Below are 22,666 nucleotides of genomic sequence, written 5' to 3' on the forward strand. Positions count from 1 at the left end.
CACAAAGCCCAGTAACTAAAGCTGACAATGTTTGCCCAGCATCAACCAGGAGAAAGAGGAGTCCCCAGGGTTAGAAAAGAAAGAGCTCTTGCCTTTAAGGGTACTCTGGACTTCAGGATGGGACTTAACTGTTCATAGCCAGGCTAGAGTGAGTGAGTTCACGGGACAGGGAGTGGAAACCTCGGGCACTTCCTCAGCAGCACAGAGCAGCAGATAGACTTCTATGCCAGAGTACTCTTGCTATGTGCTAGGTCTGAGTCACTAAGGGAGACAGCCAAAGAGACAGGACCTGGCACCAGAACGACACAGAAGACCTTACAGCAGCATCCTGACCTCAGCTTCAGGACACTGATGTATCTCATGCCTTTTTCCTCCCCCTCAAGATAAATCACACAAGCACATGCACAAAGTCCAGTACAACAAAGCATAAAAGTTCCTTGCAAAGAGTAGGAAATCCTGGTCTGTCCACACAGGTACCCAGCCCCGGGGCTACACTCAGGAGTCTGTGGCAACTGGACATGATTTCAGCTTGGGTTGAGTTGCCACCACGTCTGGAACAAGGAAATGATGGAGAAGGAATGTCCAGGTTCTCTGTAACTGTGTAAGCAGCAGGATCATGCCAGGCAGAGCCATTACAGCTCTCAACAGGAACAGGTAAGTACTTATCTGGTAGCACAACATCTGCAGTACTGCTTCCCAATGCAAATTCCACTGCTAACTTGGGAATATGGGGACAGAGAGCCCTGCCATGGTGCGCTCCACAAGGTGTGCAGATGTGAACAAGCTTTGCTGCAGCTTGAAAAGTACTCTGGCTTTGACTGCTACTCTTTTAATCAGTACCAGCCCTAATATACACTCAGAGTAACATTTTGCTTTTCCCTTCTTATCCATGTGTCTTGAGTACTGGGAACTCTAAAGTGCATCACTTCGAAAAGGCAAAATAAGCCTCAAAAAGGAGAAAATACAACTCGCCACACACCAGAACACAATGCACTCTGGAAAAGAAACGTGGCTCTAGAAGGTCCAAGTCAAGTTTTCACCTCCTCAGCTATTTTTCTTAGCAGCACCACTTGAAACAAAAGCTACTATTTTGACTTCCAATTCTGAATAAGTAAATGTCAATGAGGCTCTTCCAGCGATTTTGGGTATAAAATTACAGAGCCTGTAATTATTAGATGCAAGGCTTCAGATGGCTGCAGTGTGTTCCAACAGCCAGGTGGGTGCTTTCTTCCTTTCTTAATCTATTTTTTCATCTCCAAACAGCTGTCCCCACTGGTGAAACATGTTCTGCATTATTAGCTTTGATAAGAATAGAAGCAACAATCATATGGATTCTGTCAGAAATCTTAGGCACAATGAGCAGGAGTTATTGGAGGCAATTCTTACTATAGCAAAAAGAAAAAAACCCAAACCCTCAAGCAAACCTATTCTGACATTCCCCAACAGAAGTCCAACAGCTTCCTAACCTGATTTCCATATGGGCAGAAAGAGGCTTGACTGCTGCTCCATTCCAATACCACGAACAGCAGGTCACACAGCTCTGTCACACAAGCACAAGCAGCAGCACGTGCAAGGACTTCATTGCTGCACTGGTTGAAGTCTGCAGTGTCATTTTGTAAGGTCTAGAGAGAGGCTTCTGGAGTAATCTGAGCAGGTAGCACACCAGCAAAAACAAAGCCCCAGACACCTGTGTGCTGTTACCAGGGGTTGATCTGGGACACTTCTAAACCAGAAGATATTTTCTGTACAGCTCCTTTTCCCTGAGGTCTTAGTGGTGCCCCTCAATTTCCCTGAGAGCACCGTGGTCCTGCCTGAAGCCCTTGGCAACCTCATTTGCTCTGCAGCTGCAATCACCCAGCCCTCCTACAGGCACCAGCCATGGCAGCCACAACAGCTACAGACTCCGAAGGACCAGGAGTCACCTACATACATCTCAACACTAAACTGGGTTTAGAAGCTGAGCAAGTGAGTGCTAAGAGGGACATGCCCACATGGCTTTCAGTTTGGTATAGGTCTGCCTATGCATTTAAAGCCACAGATCTCAGCAGTGCACGTGCAAATGCAGGTCTGGTTTGACAGCTATTAAGAGCACACAATGATGTCTGCACAAGGCCATGGCTGCTGAGCACAAAGCAATGAACACCCCCCCATGCACACTTCTCTGAACAGAACAAACTTTGCATATTCAAGTAAGTAAAAATGCTTTGGTCACCTTCTAAATATTATAACACACTCCTCTGAATAAAACAAACTTAACTTTGTAATCTTCAAATGAGTATAAATACTTTGGTCACTTGTAAATGTTACCTTGGTTTTGCCATAGACTCCCTTCCTCCAAGCCTTTCAGTTTCCCTATAAACCAGACTGCCCTTTGCAGTGGGCTTGTCCATCACTGACACTTCTCCAGCAGACACTTACAGCTAAGCTGAAGATTGATTTCCACACTTTGGAGATATATAAGCACATATGGAGTTCTAGGACTATATCCTGCCATGGTTTGCAGCAACACTGTTTGCTTTCAGCAGCCCCTGACTGTGCAGGATCATGGGGATTTCCACCTCTAAAGGTGTCCAGGTGACATTTGTCCTTTGCAAAAGGAGCTGCTCAAGGATGTGAGGAGCTGTGGTCTTCACAGAACAACTGCAACAGACCTGCAAACCTTAAACTCCATGATTTTCATCCACCATAACAAGCGAGTCAGAGCCAAACTCAACTAACAAATACAGTGGAAGCAATGGGAACACACTCCCTTTGTGTTCCAAGGGGGAAAGGGAATAAAAAACCAAACACAAAAACCCCAGGAGTACGCATTAAAACAAGCTAACTTTATGACTGCATAGTCTTCCAGCATGGCATAGGGGATGTTTGCCTTGCTCTAAGTTGGACAAACACAAGCTCCCTATGGAAAAGATGTGGTTTTATCAACAGGGCACTGCGTTCAAGCCACAAAGCCCTGCCCAGGCAGATGAACTCCCCCAGTTTGAGCACATTCTGTTCCCAGGTCACACACCAATATAACTTACTCTGTCTTCAGGGCACGAAGCTGGTTATTAACCACTGATGCCACAACCCCAACGTGTGTGTAATCTCCCACCAATCTGACATCTCAATTATCGAAAGATTTAAATCTGACAGAGATTACTTCAATCACAATGCACTTGATGGAACATCATTACAACCCAGGGAGGAGACCGACAACTCTGTTCCTTTCAGATTCTTCCTGGCGTTTCACAGGCTTTGTCCTTTGTTCACTCATTCAATCATCTGCAATCTCACTATGCATGGCTATGTATGGCAAAGGAAAAATGTGCATCAGGCTTCAGTAAACCAACAAGCAGCGTTACTGTATGTGAGAAACAAAAACTGCATTCACATCTGGAGTGCCAGACGGAACGGGCACCCACTTCTCCTACAGCCTCAAAAAGAGCTCTGCTTTTCAGACACGAGCAACGGGCAGTGAAACAGGGAGCAGACACAAAGGCAACGTGATCTTTCTGAGCAGCGGTCTGTAGGTACCTGATAGTAGTATCTGAGGACCCAGCAGAGCCCCTCCACGTAGGACTGTACAACCTTGCGCCGGAATTTCTCATCAGATGCATCGACATCGAATTTGTTCTTATAGTAGCGCTGCTTCCAACCAGTTTCCCACAACCTGCACAACACACACACACAGATGTCAGCACCTGTCAGTACATGCACATTCACATACCCGAATTGACACAGAAGCCAAAGTCACTTGCACCTTCAATTCCCATCTTTAGACAATTGAAATGAAAGCACAAAACCTGATGCTCAACAGTAAGAGAATGAAATGCGATGGCTGGCATCACAGAAAATCCAGATGAAATTCCAAAGGTACCATCCTGATAAACACATCTTCAAAGCCCTTCTAAGGAGCAGGGATGATTTTCAAACCTGTGCCTGGTGCTGCTGGGATTCTTCACAGCAGTATTGTTCCTACTCAGTAATTTCACCTTTCCCATCAGGAACACACTGCCAAACCTGCATCTGAACTTGGTTCTTTAAACCACTACAAAGAGAACAAACTCTTTCCTTCTTTGTTTGGTTTAATCTACCCTAGGCCAAAATCTTTCATCTTACTGGGGTATCTTCTCACATCAAGCTCATTCCTCTATTCCTAAGGCTCCTCTCAAGCAGAGAAGTGATAGTTTCCCTGCTACTCAAAGTAAAAAAGCAAGCAAATAAATAATAAGCAGCAGCTTGATTTCTATCCTCTACTGCTGTTCAGATGAGCTGTGAGTACCAGAGGAGTTACCTGCAGCTCAGGAATCCTGCCCTTGCTGACTCACATCACTCAAGGCCCCTTTTACACATGGATTTTCAGCCTTTCTTGCCAGAGAGGGATACTGGAGTTCAAGGAGCAATCTCGGACACTACTGATCCTTACTTCCCACAGCTCCCCCTTATGTCTGTCTACAGACAGGGGAATCACTGCCTACAGCCTCAGAGCTCTCCCTTCTTGGACATTTAATCTGCTCACTGTATCTGCTGCGTTCCCTGTAAATCAGCAGGAAACACGACACTTCTGAGAGAACAACTGCCCCAAGCAAGACACATCAATATGCACAGAGACCTGCAAGCTGTTAGTCCAAACAGGCACGACGTAATCTTCCAGTTCAGTTCAGAGACTGCCATCTAAAAAGGCAGGTTAAGAAATGTAAAGATGAAGCTCTACTTTGGCTCACTCATGATACCATGCTTCAGAGCTGGCCTCTCTCACAAAACTGTTTGGGGTGGGGTTGGGGATTTTTTGGTTTGTTCTACTTTGATGATGACAGTAATAGTAATAATAATAATAATAATAATAATAATGTTTAAACCTACTATTCACCATAGTGTATGCATTTTAGACATCTCAAAGTTCACACGAATTCTAGTATTCAAGTGAACTAAAGCAAATTAGAAATCTGATTTAGACACTGGTTAAATCAGATAATCCCTTAATAATGATTTTTAATCAAATTTTATTCTCAACTATTCAAAACTTGGCATTATCACACCTGAAAGCCATTAAGCAAGATCCCTTTCTACAAAGGCTGTGGCCACCTGAAATTACATACAGGACCTGAAGGGGGGACAACCTGTGAGGTCACTTCACAGTTAGACTTGTCAGAATCTCAGCACTAAATAGAGCGAATGAAGCCTTTCGGACAGAGCAAAGCTAGGTCTATGCTATTTTGACATGATGCATATCGTTTGGGGTCTGCAAAATGGATCTTCCCTTGCTCCTGCTTCACATTAGTTGCCCAGTGCAGGGATACTTCTTAAAATCTGACCTGAGCTAATCAAAGATAATTCAAACTGATGAGGAGGTGGGGAAACCACAAGCTGTTCCCCAGATCATAGAAAGCAGGTGAGCAAGGACAGGGGACTTGACTGAAGTCCTGAAGGACAGAGTCAGGAACATCTGCAGTCTATGAGCATCTGCCCCAGGAGCTCTCTGGCAGTGAGGCACTTGTACAAATGCCCAAACCCAATCTGGTCGCTGGCTGTAACTATCTGATCTAGTTTTAAAGTCATTCTAAATACAAAGTATATTTTAACAAACAACTTCTTTGCCAGCTAGTATATTTATGCCGTTGCATTTACTTGCTAAGAGAAGCATAAAATCGTTTTCGACTCAGAAAAGCATCCGAGTAAGTCTTCTGAGCTACCAAAGTGCTTAAATAATCACAGATGAATGCAGCCCATACCCTTTTGCTTGACAACACCAAGCCTGTCGAAACTACTGCTACTTGTAAATCACCACAGTTCATTCAACTAGTTGTAAAACTGTTAAAGCTTATTTCAGAAGCTCAGCTAAAATTCTAGTGAAAAGCAATGCTGAAATTTATCCTGGTTTTATGTACAAATTCTGCTTGCTTGACTAAAAAACCAGAACTCAATCCATTCAGATCTCCACATACAGGAAAGGGAATAATACTGAGAGCTTGAATACCTGCTGTTGGAAGATCTGATGGGCTAGATGTATCAAACATGTCACAACAACAGCGCTGGATACTCATGATCAGTACTTCACAATGAAGTAACCCTTATTGTTTTCCCATGTCCACCTCCATCCCCTGCCTCTACAGAAAACACAGACCTACTGGTTACACTTAGCAGGGCAGAGCCTTTAACAAAAAATAAGGGCTTTCACCCTTGACTTAATGGGCTATGGCTTGATTTAAACCATTGATAAATGCAGCCTCACTGGTACCTCACTGTCAGTTAATTCCCATAAAATTCCTATCCTGTAATCATCTAGGGATCAGCTGTCCTAAGCCATTTAATGAACTCATCACAGACAAAACATCTCTGCTACAAATCAGAGATGAAGGAAAACATATTTTAATAGTCAAGATAAATAATGCTGCACACATGCATGTAACTGAATTTTATGGGTTAAATAGCTCAAAAATTCAACTGTGAAACAGTGGCATTCAGCTCACATAATCACAGCTGAGCAGTGGATGTCTAGTCAATCTAGGGCTTGGTCTCAAAGGGAGTAGTGGCTTGGAGGATGAAAACCCGCACGCATACTAATCTGGATACTTAGATTTAACAGCTAGAGCTTACCCATCTCCCTGGAATTCAGTGAATATTCTAACCCTCCACATTAATTACCTCTGGATAAAAAGATCATAGGAAAGCATCTGAAGGCACTGCTGCTCTGAGCTAAATGGCATTAATTACACTGCATCTATTTCAGCAATTTGCTAACAAAGTGCTACACAGAAATGGCTTCACCTGATATTATCCTCTGGCTCAGGTTCGCTGTCACTATCTTCAGCTTTCCGCTTAATTCCTCCTGCCAGGGACGGGCTGCTGTCAGGAGTCAGGCTGGTGTTTGGAGATGATGAAGTTGTCTAGGGTCAGAATTGTTACAGGGAAATGGGGGGGTAAGAGAGGGAGAAGGATTTATTGGGCAGTTTAAAGTCAAGTTAAAATTAACAGCTTTGTGATAATTAACATGCACCATTTTAGCTCCCCTAAAACTCAAGGCAAAAACTACACAACCCTTAAGCTATTAAGTAGCAAAAGAACAGAACACATATTTGTATTTAAAGGCAGACATTGATATATATATACAGGCAGAAAAAAATCACTGTATGTGAGAAAGAAGATGCAATAAACAATAAATTGCTAAAACATGCCATTTTTCATATATTCTGGACCTACAGCTTATGTTACAACTTCATTTTACAGCAACAGTGAAAAATGCATACTCAGACTACTGTAAAAGTCTTGCTTGTGAGTCAGGAAAGGCAGAAATACTCAAGTTTATTCTGATCTGTTAAATAACTGATCTTTTAAACTCCTTTCAGATTTATCTATTTTAACATTACAGAGAAGCATCTCCCATGCCATAAAGGAACTGATTTGCTTAACACATGTGCCAAAGTTCCAAGATTTAAAGGGAAGAATAGCAGAGATTATACTTTGAAAAAGCATTTTATATTTATTTAGATGTAAGAGACAGGACCCACGTTTATATGATGAAAAGGACCTTGAATTTGGTCACTGTTTGAAGACTTACGCCCAGAAAAAAGATATTTGTCATATTTATTATTTAAAATTAACAACCCAGATGCCTAACAGAGAATTCAACTTATTTCTGGCTTCCCCTCACTTTCTAAAACCTTTTCAAAAACTTCATCCTATTTTCAGCTCTTCCCATCAAAAAGCCACACTTGGGCAAGTAAAAGCAGCTAACAAACAAGCCCCTGTGCAAACCACAAGTTCAAGATACAGGTATCTATGTCTTTTTGTCTATATAAGTACCAAAACCAGTAGTAACATACCTCCAGCTCAGGTACTCAGCTTGTGTCTCTCCCAAACCTACTGAGGAAGCTCCTAAACCTCACTCCACAAGTGCCAAACAAGTGTGGGGAGAAGAGTTAGTGTACCTGACTCGGATGCCTTCACCTCACACTTGCTCTCCCAGAACTATGTAACAAGCAATATCATACCAAACATTCAAATAAGGAACACAGTTTTATTCAAGCAAGTCTCACAAAACTTGCTTATTAAAAGCCACTTTCTTTGAAAATATATTTTTCTGGTGCCTGCTTTTCAAGAAAGCTCAATGGGTTAGGGGGAAATGTGTCCAGAGCAGCACAGGATGTGATTACTGCCCCTCTGTGTGTAAATACCTTTGAACATGTACTTACAGAGTTCTGCCTGTCATGCATCCTCATCTCAAAGGCAGCTTGTCTGGGGTTACTGATTGCCTGAGGACTGGATCGATTTCCCAGGGCTTGAGGGGAAAACTGTCCACCAGGAATAAAAGAAGGCTGATCCCTCTGGAAGATAAATACAGAGAGTATAGTGGAAAAGCTGTGTAATCTCCACAGCAGTGCCATGATACGCTCTCTTGGTTTTCAGATTAACATGTTACATAAAACAAGCGTTATTTACTCACTTCAGCTTCAGTTATGTGTAATAACCTCAACCAGACATAAAATGACACAAGTGAGACTCTTATATTCCTGTAATTTATTAAGCTCTTCTTAAAAACACCAATCAAACCCTGCATTTTGTGCCTGTGTTCTTTCTATGTGGGCTGAAAGACGGGTTTTGGGAAGTGAGACTTCATCTGTCATACCGGGAGGAACGTATTCTTTGTAAGCAAAGTCAATAACCTCTTCCAGTCTAACAGGGATAGACAGATATATGTAACTGAAAAAATAAACCCCAGATCTAGACAGTACTCACAGTGGGACCATCACATGCCCTGGAACTGTTGGAAGCTACACTGACCTGGATGCCCTAACCAAGAACAAAGCTATGTCAAAATGAACATGCAAGAGCCCATTTTTAAAATACCAGAATATTTTGAGAGTAGAGGAAAACTCAACATCATTTCAATACCAGAATCTTAAAGAATTCATCTTACACATGGGTCAGAAAGGGCAAACATGTTCCCACTATAGCTAATGTTTCTACCACATTTGAGAGGTATCTGGCAACGCTGACTTGCTTGCAGGCAGAACATGAGAACTGCAGTCTGGGGTAAGCCTTCCTTGCTTCTTTAGAAACATGCCTTTAATCAAGCAAACCCGTTTAATACAAGCTGGTATATGTACTTAAACCTAAAGTCCACTGCCCTCAGCAATACAACTGCCGAGAAGACTTGTGTCAATGCATGAAAAGCAACCCCTGTACAGTGACCATGCTGAAGCACCACCACCTAATCACAGAAGTGCAGATTTGAGGACACAACATACAGCTGTAATCAGTGCATCCAACATTCCCTCTCCTTTCCCTTTTAAGAAACCTTTAAGATGCAATTCCTTCTTTAAAACAGTTTAAACACAGGGCAGAAAGTGCCATGATTACAGCTGCAGTTTCAACCACCACATCTGTTGAAAGCTATCAGACACAGTTTAATTCGTGCTGGGTTTTGCATTATGAAAGGAATTAACTTACCTTCATTCTTTTCCTTTTTTCTTTTTGTCGTCTTTTAAAGTTATCCTATAGAGAGAATAAAGAGAAATGAAGTCAGTCAATATATATATATTTTGGAAAAGTATTTAATTTCATCCTAAACTGACCAGAAGGCCATAAGGCTTTTATGTAATGTTTTGAATAAGACAGGTCAATTCTTGCCTGTAAATCCAATAGAAATGGGATAGAACTTTCGATTCTGACAAACTATGGGGGAAATAATAGCTGTGTATTCAATGCCCATCAATTTTGGTAATGGCTTATACCATTCACTAAGTTTAGCTATAGCCTTACTTCAAGGTGACAGCAGTGTCAAAGAACACAAGCTCCTTGCCTGCACTGGAACAGCCACCAACTGAAAAAGCAGGAGACATTAAAGTCCTAGAAACAGGGAAAGAGCTGGTTCAGGGAAAGGGATTTCTCACTCCTGGGCCATGGAAGCTGAAAACTTGAGTATCAAACTGGCATTTCCACTTCATGAGAGGTGCAGCTGGGGCAATTCTAACCCATTTTGCCAGCACTGGCATGGTGGTTTTGACTGGAAATTAAATACAATTGTGCTCTTACATCCACAGGGTATTTTATCCCCTGTAGTTAAAGAATAAATTGGAATATATCTGCAAAAAACTGCACAAACTGCCGAGACAAACTAAGAGAGCAACAACTTACAGACACATTTCAAATGGCAGGAGGCACATGAAGCAAAAATGTGCTTGGAATTCCAATTCAGCATTTCACCCTGCTCACAGGCTCCTGGCCTGCACTTCCACAGGTTGCAGCACATCACAAAACAATTCCTCCCTCAATTTACATAGCAGCTGTTTGAAAAGCTGCAGGCAGTAACAGAACTTTCAATTTGCTATTACTTGGGATGTCAATCAGAAAAAAAGGCCTTGCAGGGCAGGGAAAGAAAATCACCCACGAGCACACCATCACCATCCTTTGAGCGTGCAGGAATTAACTAGAGATTAGAAGGAAAAAATTACAAAGTCTGGGGTTTTTTTTGTGCTTGTTCTGTTAAAGCAGTCTCACAGTCTGACAGTAGCACACAATTAAACCAAACACCAAGAATGTAACACAGAATTTACATCATCATCTTTCCTCTTCTTGAAAATACTATCTTCAACTTCTCCGACAGCCAACATGATCATCTGGACCCGCTGCAGGTTCACAAAACCACTTTCCGTGAGGTAGCCCTGCAAAGCAGAAAGGAATACAGCTGAAAACCAAGTCTCTTTTTGTAGCAAACACCAGAGGTTTTTAAAGAAAAGGCAAAAATCTTACCCCAGTTTTGTGGACCACATTTTTATATATGTTAACCAAGCGATCAATTGCTCCCTCCCTAAAACCAAACAATAGGATGAGATTCTTATCATGTAAAAGCACAGCAGGAATACTTGCAGGAAAAGAGTGGATACAGTCTCATTTACCTGATCTCCAAAGATGGCAGATGAGGAAGAAAGTCATTTCCCACAAAGAAGCACATAAAGACCCAGTCATCAATACTTCTTTCAAAATCAAAAGTGAAAGGCAGACTGGCCATAGTGAGTTCTCTTTCCAAATACTGCAATACACACAGAAGGAAAAGGACATCAGAAAACACTGTGTACATAGGGTTCAAAATCCTATTTATAGAAAGCAGATACAGCAACCGTTCAACATACCTCTCGCAAAACACATAACCGGATGAAGATAAACTCCTGCTCAGCCATAGGAAGACTGTCTGCAAACTGATCATGCTAAAAGACAAGGAAAGAGCTGCATTACATCCAAGCCACCTTAACGTTTCTCAGCTCAATTTTAAAGGCTGACTTTGCGGGGAGTCAATGCAGTTTCTCAAGCCAACCATACATTGTGCTATTCTGCATCTCTGTGAAGTTACTGATTGTTTTCCCTCACCAGTGAAAAAACAACCAGCAACCAACAGAACACAAGTGAGGACATCAGGTTTGGCATGTTTGTGCTACAGAAGTACAATTTTTACCTGTTGAAGTAAAGCTCGTAGATAAAAAGAATGTCTACAAATAACAGAACCCTTACCTTGCCTTGTTTTTCTCTGGGCAAACCTTGGCAATCCTTAACCTCATGGCCCATCTGGTTACAAAGAGCACAGGGCTTGGGTTTATTTGGTTTAAATTCTTCTCTAATTATAGTGAAGTTTGGTTCGTGCGTAGCTAAGCCAAGCATGATCAGATCAGCTGCCACCCAAAAGAGAATAAAGCACAATGAAAGATGTATGTCATTAAGTTGTGTGAAAAAGAAGTTTAAAAGCAAAGCACATTCTGTCTTAAGCAAGTGTGAACACACAGATGTGCTTACCCACAAACCACCCAGACAGTACAGCTAAGGGAAAGTTAACCCTTCAGCCACAGACAGTACTAGATCTTTCCCCATATATTACACAGAGCTTTCAAAAACTAATCCACACAAATACAAGTGAAAGCCTAAAAACTACAGCCCCCCTCAACCATAAAACAGAACAAAGCAGCTCAATAGCTACTAGCAGCTCAATAGGGCATATTGTTAGCAAAAGAAAACTCACCATCAGCCCCACACAGACAGTGATGAGTGTTTGGGTCGTGGTTTGGTTGAGCTACACAAAAGAAAATTACATTTAGTTAACCAAAGTCATGCAAAATAAATTACTGATTAATCTTAATTTAAAATAAAATGATCACATTTATTTGAATTTTACCTCTTTGTCTCCTAATGTAATCCATGATTTTATGTTCCCCTTCTCCAGGAGCACTGGCATCCGACAAAATAACCTGTGAAACATTTACGTTAGGGAAACAATTTATGCTGCCACAGAAAGAAAAACCAATTTCTGTAGATCATATACTGAATGCTGAATCTGATCTATGAGTGCTGGAAGCTCTAATCTGTAGTTTTAACTAAGATATTATGATTCAAAATTAAATGATTTAAGAGTTTGGAACCAATGAATATGCCTTCATATTTTTCTACTAATTCTAGGATGGAGCGGATATATTGATTCAAATACATTAACATATTTGAAGTTTCCTGACAAATAACCAGGGCAATCAAAATACACACTAGAGAACTAGCAGATAAAGCAGACATATGCCAGCTTCCCCTTAGATCTTCTGAACTCCAGCACAGGCCAATACATTATCACATCACACACTTCCTTACACTGGTGCCCAGATGAGCAGTAGCCTTTATAACACTCACGTCTGATGGAGGGAATTAAGCAGAGTCAACTGCCCACTAATGAGGCCACTTTAACAGTCAACAGATGGAAAGCAACACACAGCTGCATCTGAGAGGACTGACTGCTCAGCTCTTGTACAGAGCAAACACGGGGCTGTCAAACACAAAACTCAGTGGCAGTGGAGTTGTTGAGGAACAGGAGGAGAGGATTTCAAAGTCCACAAAGCTGGTATGTATTATTTTTGTTGCCTGTCACCTATTGTCATCCATCATTAGAATAAAGGAGAAAACACAGCCCATCTGAGGTAGCAAGAGCTATAAAGGGAACGTGAAGAGAATACACAGACAATGCATCTTGACACTTTCCCCAAAAGAAGAAAAAGAATTCCTGAACTTCTATTATATAAACTCCATTATACCAAACTGTGGCTTCTACTGTCAAATCTTCTCATTGCTCTTAAATGAAATCAAAACAAACGGTGCTGTTAGATTGTGTTATTAGATGAAATGTATCTCTGAAGTCCCTCTCCAATCATATCCCAACCCAGCCTAACAGATCACCTTCATTTTCCTCAAGTGCGAAGCTGGGAAACTTACTGTCAGATTCTTCCAGCCCGGGTCACTGTTCAAGCGGTCAGCGATGTAATAGCGGAGGCATTTAGCAAGATTGTCCATAAACTCCGTTCCCTAAAAAGTGACAGAGGAAAATAACTGAAGCCTTCATTCAGGCCCTGGCAATTGCTGGGTGAAGTGCAAGATTACTTACTGGGGTGATACAGTTGCTGTCAAATCTCTCCTTCACTTCTTCTGGAGGAAGAAAGCCACCTAGAGCGATAAAAACATTTAACAGAGTTAAATCAATACGGACCATTGTAAATCCACATGGAACAGTAAATACATTTTTGCATGATAAAATCCCCAATGGCTCCCCTGGTAACAATTAACACTTATTGAAAATTAGTTTGTTTAAAAAAGCAAACAAACAACAAAACTGAAACAGCTCTTACCATAGCTCCTACATTATCTCCATCTCAAAATAAGGTGTTAGTGCATTTACAAACGTTATCTTCAGAAAAGTGGTTTCATTACCTAGTCTCTCAGAAAGACTGTGAAAGAAATCTCAAAGAAACTAAGCTTGCTAAACGAGATAAAACATTAGGAAATGATTATGTTCTTACATACTCTCCCCTACGTTTCCACTATCTATCCACTTGGGCTCACAAACAGGGTTACACCAACTTCTCTCTGAGCTGCAAAAAGGGTCTTCGTAGTCTTGAAATGCTACAGGAAGAAATGTTAGAAAGGTCTTTGCCCTCCCTCTCATCATCTCCTCTGAGGTTGCACAACGGTCCCCTTGCCTGGGCTACAGCCTTCACTCCTCCTTCAGCCACCTGCATGGACTGCTCCAGCCCCATGCTTCAATGACACACACTCCTTCCACACACCTTTGTCACCCTTACAAAGTTGGGCTGACTTTGTTGCCTCACTGAGTTTAGAGCTTCCACTCACAATTAACTGTAACTACCCTTGCTCATAGTTTGTTATTCCTGTGCCATATTATTTCCATTTGATCCCTGCCTTGAAACCTCAACCTTCCTTTCACCAAGCCCTATGAATGAGTGCTTTCTTCCAGGAGGATTTTGGTTACTTTCCCACTACCACATTTGTCCTTGCTCTTCTGTTCAATTTTTTCTAAAGGAATTAAGAGTACTCAACACAAATCCACTTCAGGCAGAAGAAGGGAGAGAAGAAGAAAAAAGTGACATTAGCTTTATCTTGGTTTCTAACTTTGGAGAACACAGATCCATCCTGCTGTGTGGGCTTGCTATCCCCTCCTAGTAACACAGACAAATACCAATTAGAACATCCCCTTTCTAACCCTCACTGGAGCATTCAGAACAAACAAGGTGACTCTCACTGAAAAACCTCAATATGAGTGTCACAGCTGTACCTTTTGCCAGAATTTCTTGTCTTATTTTTTGCTTCTCCTCAGCAGCTTCCATGCCCTCCTTTGACGCTCTGAATCTTCTTGACCGCTGTTGATTCATTTTTGCACGTGGAGCCTAAAAAAAGTATCATAATGCTTGAGTCAGGTATTGCATCTGGATAATTGCTTCCTCTCTGCTAGTTGGTTTTGGTAGCCAGGATAAGTCTCTTGAAACTGGCCAGTCTGTAATTATACAAGTCTTTAGCACAACATCAGTATAAACTGAAGCAGAAACAGGGATTTCTCTTGCCCCTGTAGTTTTTCAGGTTAGAAAACTGTCTCCCAGAGTTCCTTAGAAGAGCAGTTGGCATCTATCCTAATTCCCCCAGTAACAGCCATTACTGGGAACTCAAAAATCAATACTTACTACTCCATCTATAGCCATGTAGAGAAGTCTCCTTGGTCTTACAATGTTGAAGATTCTGTCAATATACTCGAAAATCGCAACCATCATTTCATCTTCATTTTTGGGTGCTGGCCTAGAACACAGAGCATCCAATTTAACATCTGAAATGACAGCAATGAATCCTATTTGTAAAGAGGAAAAAAAAAAATGCCTTACTTGTCTTCTGGGTGTGTACAGGGGTGAATTATACCATTCATATCCAAATAGAGATTGTCAAACTCCACCTCATTGGGGTTGGGTTTGCTTGTGTCAATGGGAACCTTGACACCATTGCACTCCTTGGCCTGTGAATGCAGTTGGAACAAGTATTTTAGTACTTGATTACAGAATTGTCACAAGTAACCACAGATATATTAATGTACAGACTGATAAAAGCCTATTTTCTTTAGGGCAGTAGAAAAAAAGATAGCAACAAGCTACCCACATAATGAAGGGGGCTGGAGAGGGACTCTTCATCAGGGACTGTAGCAATAGGACAAGGGGTGATGGCTTTAAACTGAAACAGGGGAAGTTCAGGTTAGATCTTAGGCAGAAGCTCTTCCCTGTGAGGGTGCTGAGGCGCTGGCACAGGGTGCCCAGAGAAGCTGTGGCTGCCCCATCCCTGGCAGTGCTCAAGGCCAGGTTGGACACAGGGGCTTGGAGCAAGCTGCTCCAGTGGAAGGGGTCCCTGCCCGTGGCAGGGGTTGGGATTGGATGAGCTCTAAGGTCTCTTCCAACACAAACCAGTCTGGGATTCTATAATGTACAATCACACTATTAAAATAGCACTTTCTTTCTCCTTTTTCCTTTTTAAAGATGTTTATAAACCAGCACAATGATAAGATATTATGATGAGCTATGGCAGAGCTGGTTTATTTCCATCTATCAGCATGTACTAGAGACAAGAAGTTTCCATATACCGGATTATTCAAGAAAGCAATTCCTTCTACTGCCAGGACCGTACTGACTCCCCCAGAATTCAGCAAAGGGACCTCAAAGTTGATACTGTGATATTAGAACTTTAACACTATAACCAAGCAGAAACAAAATCTCTCTACTTCAAACACTCTGCTCCCCAGACTGATACCTTGGAACAAACTCGCACCTCTGCCCTCTCTCACTATAACCTGGTATTTCAGTCACACACACACACGCATCTGAGGGAGGCAGGGCAGTAAAGCGAATCATGGCTGATTACGTGATGAGCTGCATGAAGTACATTAGCACATCCTGGTCAGCACATGAGGATGAGATTTAACTAGAAAGAGGACTTTCCCCACGTTCCTCTACACAAAGGAAGGAGATCCTTTCAGATCCCATCAGCCGGTCTCCACTTCAGGTATACATGTCTTACACTTCCTTATAGCTATCAAATGCACCGAGATGCTCAAACCCCAAACTCTTCAACTCCTGCCTTTGAGTTTGACTGTGGATGTATCTGAAATGCTAAATAAAATCCAGTCCATACCTTCCACTTCAAAACCAAGTAAACTTTTGGCTCTAAAGCTTCACTTCCTCTACATCAGTGTTTTGTCTGCTCCCAGGCTGCTGCCTAATGAACATGAAGCGCAGGCCACACAGCAGATGGTAAATGTGATGCCAACTTCCAATTGCCCCAGAGCCCCTGTAGCCACCTACATTACTGTAGTACTCCAACATTCTTGAACTCTTGCAACAGGTGAACCTTACAAGGTGAACCCAGAAGTACAAAGAAAACAAATCCCAGCTGAACTGGAAGTAATAAATCATCCCACACTGATTTGTGTATGCTGTAACATCAATGACAACTATCTGAGTGAAGAGAACAGGCTTTCTAACCAGCCCCACAGCAGAGCTGGGCTTGGCACTGTAACACCTGCATAAAAACCCTCGTCCCCTTCTCCCAGGCTGTGAAAGCAGGTTTGAAACACTGGTGAGTGCTTCAGAGCAGCTCCTCCACAAGACAGACTAGCACCCATGTTCAGGTCTGCTTCCTCACCATGCCTTTGGGGTTTGTTGTTGGCTTTGGCTGGGACTGTTAGTTCTGGTTTTGTCAAGAAGTTAGCAACACCCTCACAGCCACTGTGAGCAATCCAGGCTCTCCCTTCCAAAGCAACACCACCAGCCAAACACATAAACCACTGAATGAAACACCGACAGCATCAGTGTCGGAAGAGACACGAGCTGAGCAAGAAAAAGCCAAATGATTTTCAGAGAAACTACAACTGGAAAGGGCTATGAAACATCACGGAGCTGGAATGAAGGTAATCTAACAGCCTGGCATAAAGTGAAATAAGAAAACCGAATGTCATGCTATTACATACAGGCTACGGTCACATACAGCATGAGACAGGAGGGGAAAATGTGACACTGCTGGCTCTCTCCTTCACGTGGAACATAGCAGCAGCTGATGAACCAACGTCAAGCACTGCCCTGAACTTCTGTTTGCAGACCTGCTGCCCGCTGGTCACTCAGTGAGCTTCCCACATCTCTGATGTGCAGAGCTCAAACTGTCAGATGCAAGAGGGGAAAAACCCCAAACCGAGCACTTGCAGATCATACCATCGACTTCCTTACAATTTTCCTTCTTAGACCAGCAACAGCAGTAAGTAGCTGAACTTATCCCAGTGTTAAAAGGCAAATATTACAACCCCCATAGCAAAGTAAGTCTGTATTTGGTATTTACACTTTTCACAGTTATAGCTGTACTGAACCCCTTCAGGGCAATTGCATGAATTCCTCTGTAAACAGCTGAGCACTATATGCCTCTATTTCACTTTAAAGCAGGTGAAATTTCTGCCACTTCACATCTTTCTTACACTATTCATTCATTCATTGTCAAGGCCAGGTTGGACAGGGCCTGGAGCAAGCTGCTCCAGTGGAAGGTGTCCTTGCATGTGGCAGGGAGGTGGAACTGGATGAGCTTTAAGCTCCCTCCAACACAAACCAGGCTGGGACTCTATGATCCAAACTAACCCTGTTGACCATTGTTTGCTTTCCAGAGCACACATAAATCACTGCCAGGTGCACACACTGTATTACACCTTGTAGTTCTATTAAAGTTACTGTGGGCAACCAAGACCTACAGTTTAGAAGAGCATTCATTCCGGCTTGCATCAGATACGGGGACAAGAAGTTTGCCTTGTGTTCTACTCAATCTTCCCTCAAACCTCTTGCCAGTGACCTGTGACCCAGACAATATCAAAGGCTTATAACTATGTGATATGGAAACTATAACTGCCCCGTCACAGACCTTACTGTCAGTCTTGAAGGTAAAGCAAAATAAATACGATCTCTTTTAGATGGCTTCAAAAGCCATTCAGTCTTCATCTGCATACCACTATGTCAGCAACTTCACCATTACATCCTCATAAACCTATCAGATTTTTAATATAACAGCCTTGTAAAAGGTTTAAGTATCTGAGAGTGATATCTCTTGTGATATAACTAAACTGTTCACTTTTAATCTACAGCCTCTTTTGAAACCATTGAAAACAGATCTTCAGATATGATACTTTACTTGCAGCTTTATTAATTCGTACGAATTTGATTAAGAATATTCTCTCCTGGATTTTATATTATCTTCAAGATCTTCCTCTTATTCTTCCTGCTCAGCTTAAGAAGAAGATTAATCAGATTTAAGAAAAAGGAAGAATCCAGCAAGGTAAGAGAACAAGGATCAACTTTTTAATATTTCAAAGAGACAAGCTGCGGGGAGATACAAAATTTCTGATTAGAGAGATTTACAGCAATCCTAAAACACACACGGAGCTGATTACATTGTGACAGACGTTTCAATTCACCTCCAGCAAGCCAAACCACAGCCTCTCACCACTGTCCCAGCCTGCTCTCAGAGTTATGCCTACATTTGAATATAAAAATATTAATGAATATGATTTATCCATGTGCTGTACTTACTGTAATGGCAACGTGCTCCTAGGTTGGAACAAAGCAACGTGGATGAGGACATCAGGATGTGACACTTCAATTAGATAACTCTAACATGGCCCAGTGGAATCTGTCCTATCTTTCCATGTCTTTTAATAAAGAACATTTGCTGTTACAAGTTCAATTACTAAAGCCAAAGAAAGGGACATCCAATCACTAACTCAGTAAAAACAAGGCTACACAAACCTTTATTTTACCTAAGTGAGAGCTGCTTCCAGTACATAAAGATTAATCGAAATGTTACCAATGTGCTGACAAAAAAGTCTTCAGCTCTTAAAGAAAACTACTTAATGGATACAGATTGCCAACATATTTGCTGTTTAAACCGTCTGCTTCTAAACAGACAGAGCTTAAAGTATTATCCAGAAACAGCTGGACAAGCTTTTAAGACAAAACAATGTAAAACACCCATTCTTAATACACACAAACCTCTAAATCAGTTTGCTTTAGATTGTCAAAACTCTATCTGCATCCCTTTGTTCACAACTGCTTCAAAACATAGAATCATAGAATAGTTAGGGTTGGAAAGGACCTTAAGATCATCAAGTTCCAACCCCCTGCCATGGGCAGGGACACCTCGCTCTAAACCATATTACCCAAGGCTCTGTCCAACCTGGCCTTGAACACTGCCAGGGATGAAGCATTCACAGCCTCCCTGGGCAACCCATTCCAGTGCCTCACCACCCTAACAGGAAAGAATTTCCTTCTTATATCCAATCTATATATACATCCCAGCTAGCATGAGCCAGGATACACACACACATGTTCAGGTGTTAATGCTCTAAAGCTGAGAGAAAGCAAATGCTATGTCAGCAGTCACAGACTATAAACAGCTCTCAAACTCCACTTTGTAAACCCCCAAACCACCTTTTACTGTAACACTTGCCCCAGGCAAACCCTCAAATCTTATCTATCCACTGGGGTAAAACCTCACACCTTGCAGCTACAGGTAAAATAAATGTCATACACGATGCTGAGGGAGGGCAACTGAAAGCACAACTGCAACAAACCCAAGAGTAACCCAGTTTTAACTGGGCAACATTTGATTAACCCAAGTCTATGATTCTGTTTCACTGCCTGAATCTGAAACACAAAACTACCTCGTCTGCAACAAGAACTGAACTCCAAATCTGCTCTGTCTGCCATTCATGCATGTGGGAATCTTGCTGAAGGCAGGTGCAGTCAGGAAAGGCCAGTGCCAGGATGTAACTCAATCACTTTGCTCTTTTCCCCTCGCTTTCACACATTTCCATCTCCTTCACAGCACAGTGTGTCCCAAACGTGGGGCTCGTCCTCCCAGGAGGGACAGCAGGAAGCAACAAGGCAGCAGCTGCAGCACACACTCAGGGACCTGACCCTCCCAAAGCACTGTGAGGAAGATGAGCAGGGCACAGCTCCTACACCCTGACAAAAGGTGATACAAGCTATGAGGAAGATGAGCAGGGCTCACTCAGCTCCTACACCCTGACAAAGGGTGATACAAGCTATGAGGAACACGAGCAGGGCTCAGCTCCTACACCCTGACAAAGGGTGATACAAGCTATGAGGAAGATGAGCAGGGCACAGCTCCTACACCCTGACAAAGGGTGATACAAGCTATGAGGAACATGAGCAGGGCTCAGCTCCTACACCCTGACAAAGGGTGTAACAAGCTACGAGGAAGATGAGCAGGGCTCAGCTCCTACACCCTGACAAAGGGTGATAGAAGCTATGAGGAAGATGAGCAGGGTACAGCTCCTACACCCTGACAAAGGGTGATACAAGCTATGAGGAACATGAGCAGGGCACAGCTCCTACACCCTGACAAAGGGTGATACAAGCTATGAGGAACATGAGCAGGGCACAGCTCCTACACCCTGACAAAGGGGGATACAAGCTATGAGGAACATGAGCAGGGCTCAGCTCCTACACCCTGACAAAGGGTGATACAAGCTATCTGGAAAAGCCTACAGGAAAAGCGGTTGGGAAGCACAAACTCCAAGAGTTTGTCTTCTCTGGAAAACTGTGGCTAAGTTAGACCTAAAGAGAACAACTTCATTAGGGACTGTAGTGATAGGACAAGGGGTGATGGGTTAAAACTGAAACAGGGGATGTTTAGATTGGATATAAGGAGGAAATTCTTTCCTGTGAGGGTGCTGAGGCACTGGAATGGGTTGCCCAGGGAGGCTGTGAATGCTTCATCCTTGGCAGTGTTCAAGACCAGGTTGGATGAGGCCTTGGGTAATATGGTTTAGAGCGAGGTGTCCCTGCCCACGGCAGGGGGGTTGGAACTTGATGATCTTAAGGTCCTTTCCAACCCTAACTATTCTATGATTCTATGAACTCCTCAGTTTACTTCACTGTACGGCTACTTGAACCTGATGCAAGTCTGTGCTGTGGCTGAAGGGAGGCACTCCCCTGTCACCTTTCAGCTCAGGCCGTGCTTCTTAGGATTGCACAAGCATTCCTGCAGCCATGTGCACAAAGGAACCAGACTACTGAGAACCTGCCTAACAAAAACGTGCAAGCAAACATATTTCAGCTGTGTTCCCTCCAAGGAAGGGCTCCCTAAACCTGGGTGCTGGTGCAAGGGAGAGGATACAGGTAACCATGAGCTTAACCAGTGACCACCCAGCTTAAAGCAATCAGCAGCAGTAGGCTGTTCCTACTGAGAGCTGCAGGGCAGGGAGCCCACGTGTGGAGTGCAGCAGCCAGGCTGGCACTAACGCTTTGGAAAGCACCTCCTGGTGCTGGGAAAGCCATGTTTTGGAGGATGCTTCTGGAAAACTCAGCTCCCAGTTTGGGCAGGAGATAGTTGTCCTGTACTAGAAAAGACCAGCAACGAGACACATGATAACAGAAGCTGCTGGAGGTTAATGAGTGCGACTGCAGAGCTGTGAAGCCTTGGACACAAGCGTGATATCCTGTGTTGGTGGATGTATCAATGCCATATAAACATTAGAGTGAAGTAGGAAGCTGCAGAAATGTAGGGCCAGGCCAAGGGGAATGGCTTGAACCTGCCCGAGGGGAGACTGAGCTGAGCTCTTAGGCAGAAGCTCTTCCCTGTGAGGGTGCTGAGGCGCTGGCACAGGGTGCCCAGAGAAGCTGTGGCTGCCCCATCCCTGGCAGTGCTCAAGGCCAGGTTGGACACAGGGGCTTGGAGCAAGCTGCTCCAGTGGAAGGGGTCCCTGCCCGTGGCAGGGGTTGGAGCTGGAGGAGCTTTGAGGTCCCTTCAACCCAAACCAGGCTGGGGTTCTGAGATAGGATATGACCAAAAAAAACCCTGACAAAACCAGTAAGTTTTGACAATGACACGACCATGAAGCATTCAGATGCATCACTCTCACACACAGGCGACTTCACATTAGTTTGCAACAGGTCCTAAAGCTCGTTTTGGCTTGTGTTTTACCAGGAAGTTGGTGAAAAGCAGACACTGAGATGAGCACGCACCAAAACAACAGAAACGGCAACAGCCGTCCCCACTGCTCCCTGCTCACGGCAACTTTCACCAAGCACTTCCATAAAACCTCATTTCTGACCCAGAACAGCACAAAGAGACCCGGGAAGAGCTCGCACTTCAACGGACCGCTTGAAGAGTGGGGAAAAAAGAAGAAGAAACCCGGTTCCCTGCTCCAATCCCCATTCCTTGCTCAGAACCCCATTCCCTGCTCCCCGACCCCGCTCCCCAGCCACCGAACCGCTCTGGAACGCGAGGAAGCGCTAACGTCCCGGCACCGGCCGCTTCCACCGACACTAAAGGCACC

The 22,666-nt window shown here is 43.2% G+C and overlaps 1 protein-coding gene across 1 annotated transcript in view; it reads right to left on the reverse strand.

The window, feature by feature from the left end:
- The window catches only part of XRN2 (5'-3' exoribonuclease 2), a 51,284-nt gene that overhangs the window by 28,262 nt on the left and 356 nt on the right, over positions 1-22,666 (reverse strand). Inside the window, exons 2-17 of the mRNA XM_061356916.1 lie at positions 15,174-15,301; positions 14,979-15,090; positions 14,576-14,687; positions 13,391-13,449; positions 13,222-13,311; positions 12,146-12,218; positions 11,993-12,043; positions 11,491-11,648; positions 11,115-11,189; positions 10,881-11,014; positions 10,735-10,792; positions 10,539-10,646; positions 9,433-9,477; positions 8,175-8,306; positions 6,751-6,869; positions 3,517-3,652 (exon numbers count right to left, since the gene is read on the reverse strand). Coding sequence (XP_061212900.1) covers positions 3,517-3,652; positions 6,751-6,869; positions 8,175-8,306; positions 9,433-9,477; positions 10,539-10,646; positions 10,735-10,792; positions 10,881-11,014; positions 11,115-11,189; positions 11,491-11,648; positions 11,993-12,043; positions 12,146-12,218; positions 13,222-13,311; positions 13,391-13,449; positions 14,576-14,687; positions 14,979-15,090; positions 15,174-15,301 — 1,590 coding nt within the window. The remainder of the gene's footprint in view (positions 1-3,516; positions 3,653-6,750; positions 6,870-8,174; positions 8,307-9,432; positions 9,478-10,538; positions 10,647-10,734; positions 10,793-10,880; positions 11,015-11,114; positions 11,190-11,490; positions 11,649-11,992; positions 12,044-12,145; positions 12,219-13,221; positions 13,312-13,390; positions 13,450-14,575; positions 14,688-14,978; positions 15,091-15,173; positions 15,302-22,666) is intronic.

This window comes from Neopsephotus bourkii, unplaced genomic scaffold, assembly GCF_033783945.1.
Source record: "Neopsephotus bourkii isolate Nb327-2 ecotype Australia unplaced genomic scaffold, CSIRO-AGI_Nbou_v1 NB_873, whole genome shotgun sequence".
NCBI classification, from domain to species: domain Eukaryota; kingdom Metazoa; phylum Chordata; class Aves; order Psittaciformes; family Psittacidae; genus Neopsephotus; species Neopsephotus bourkii.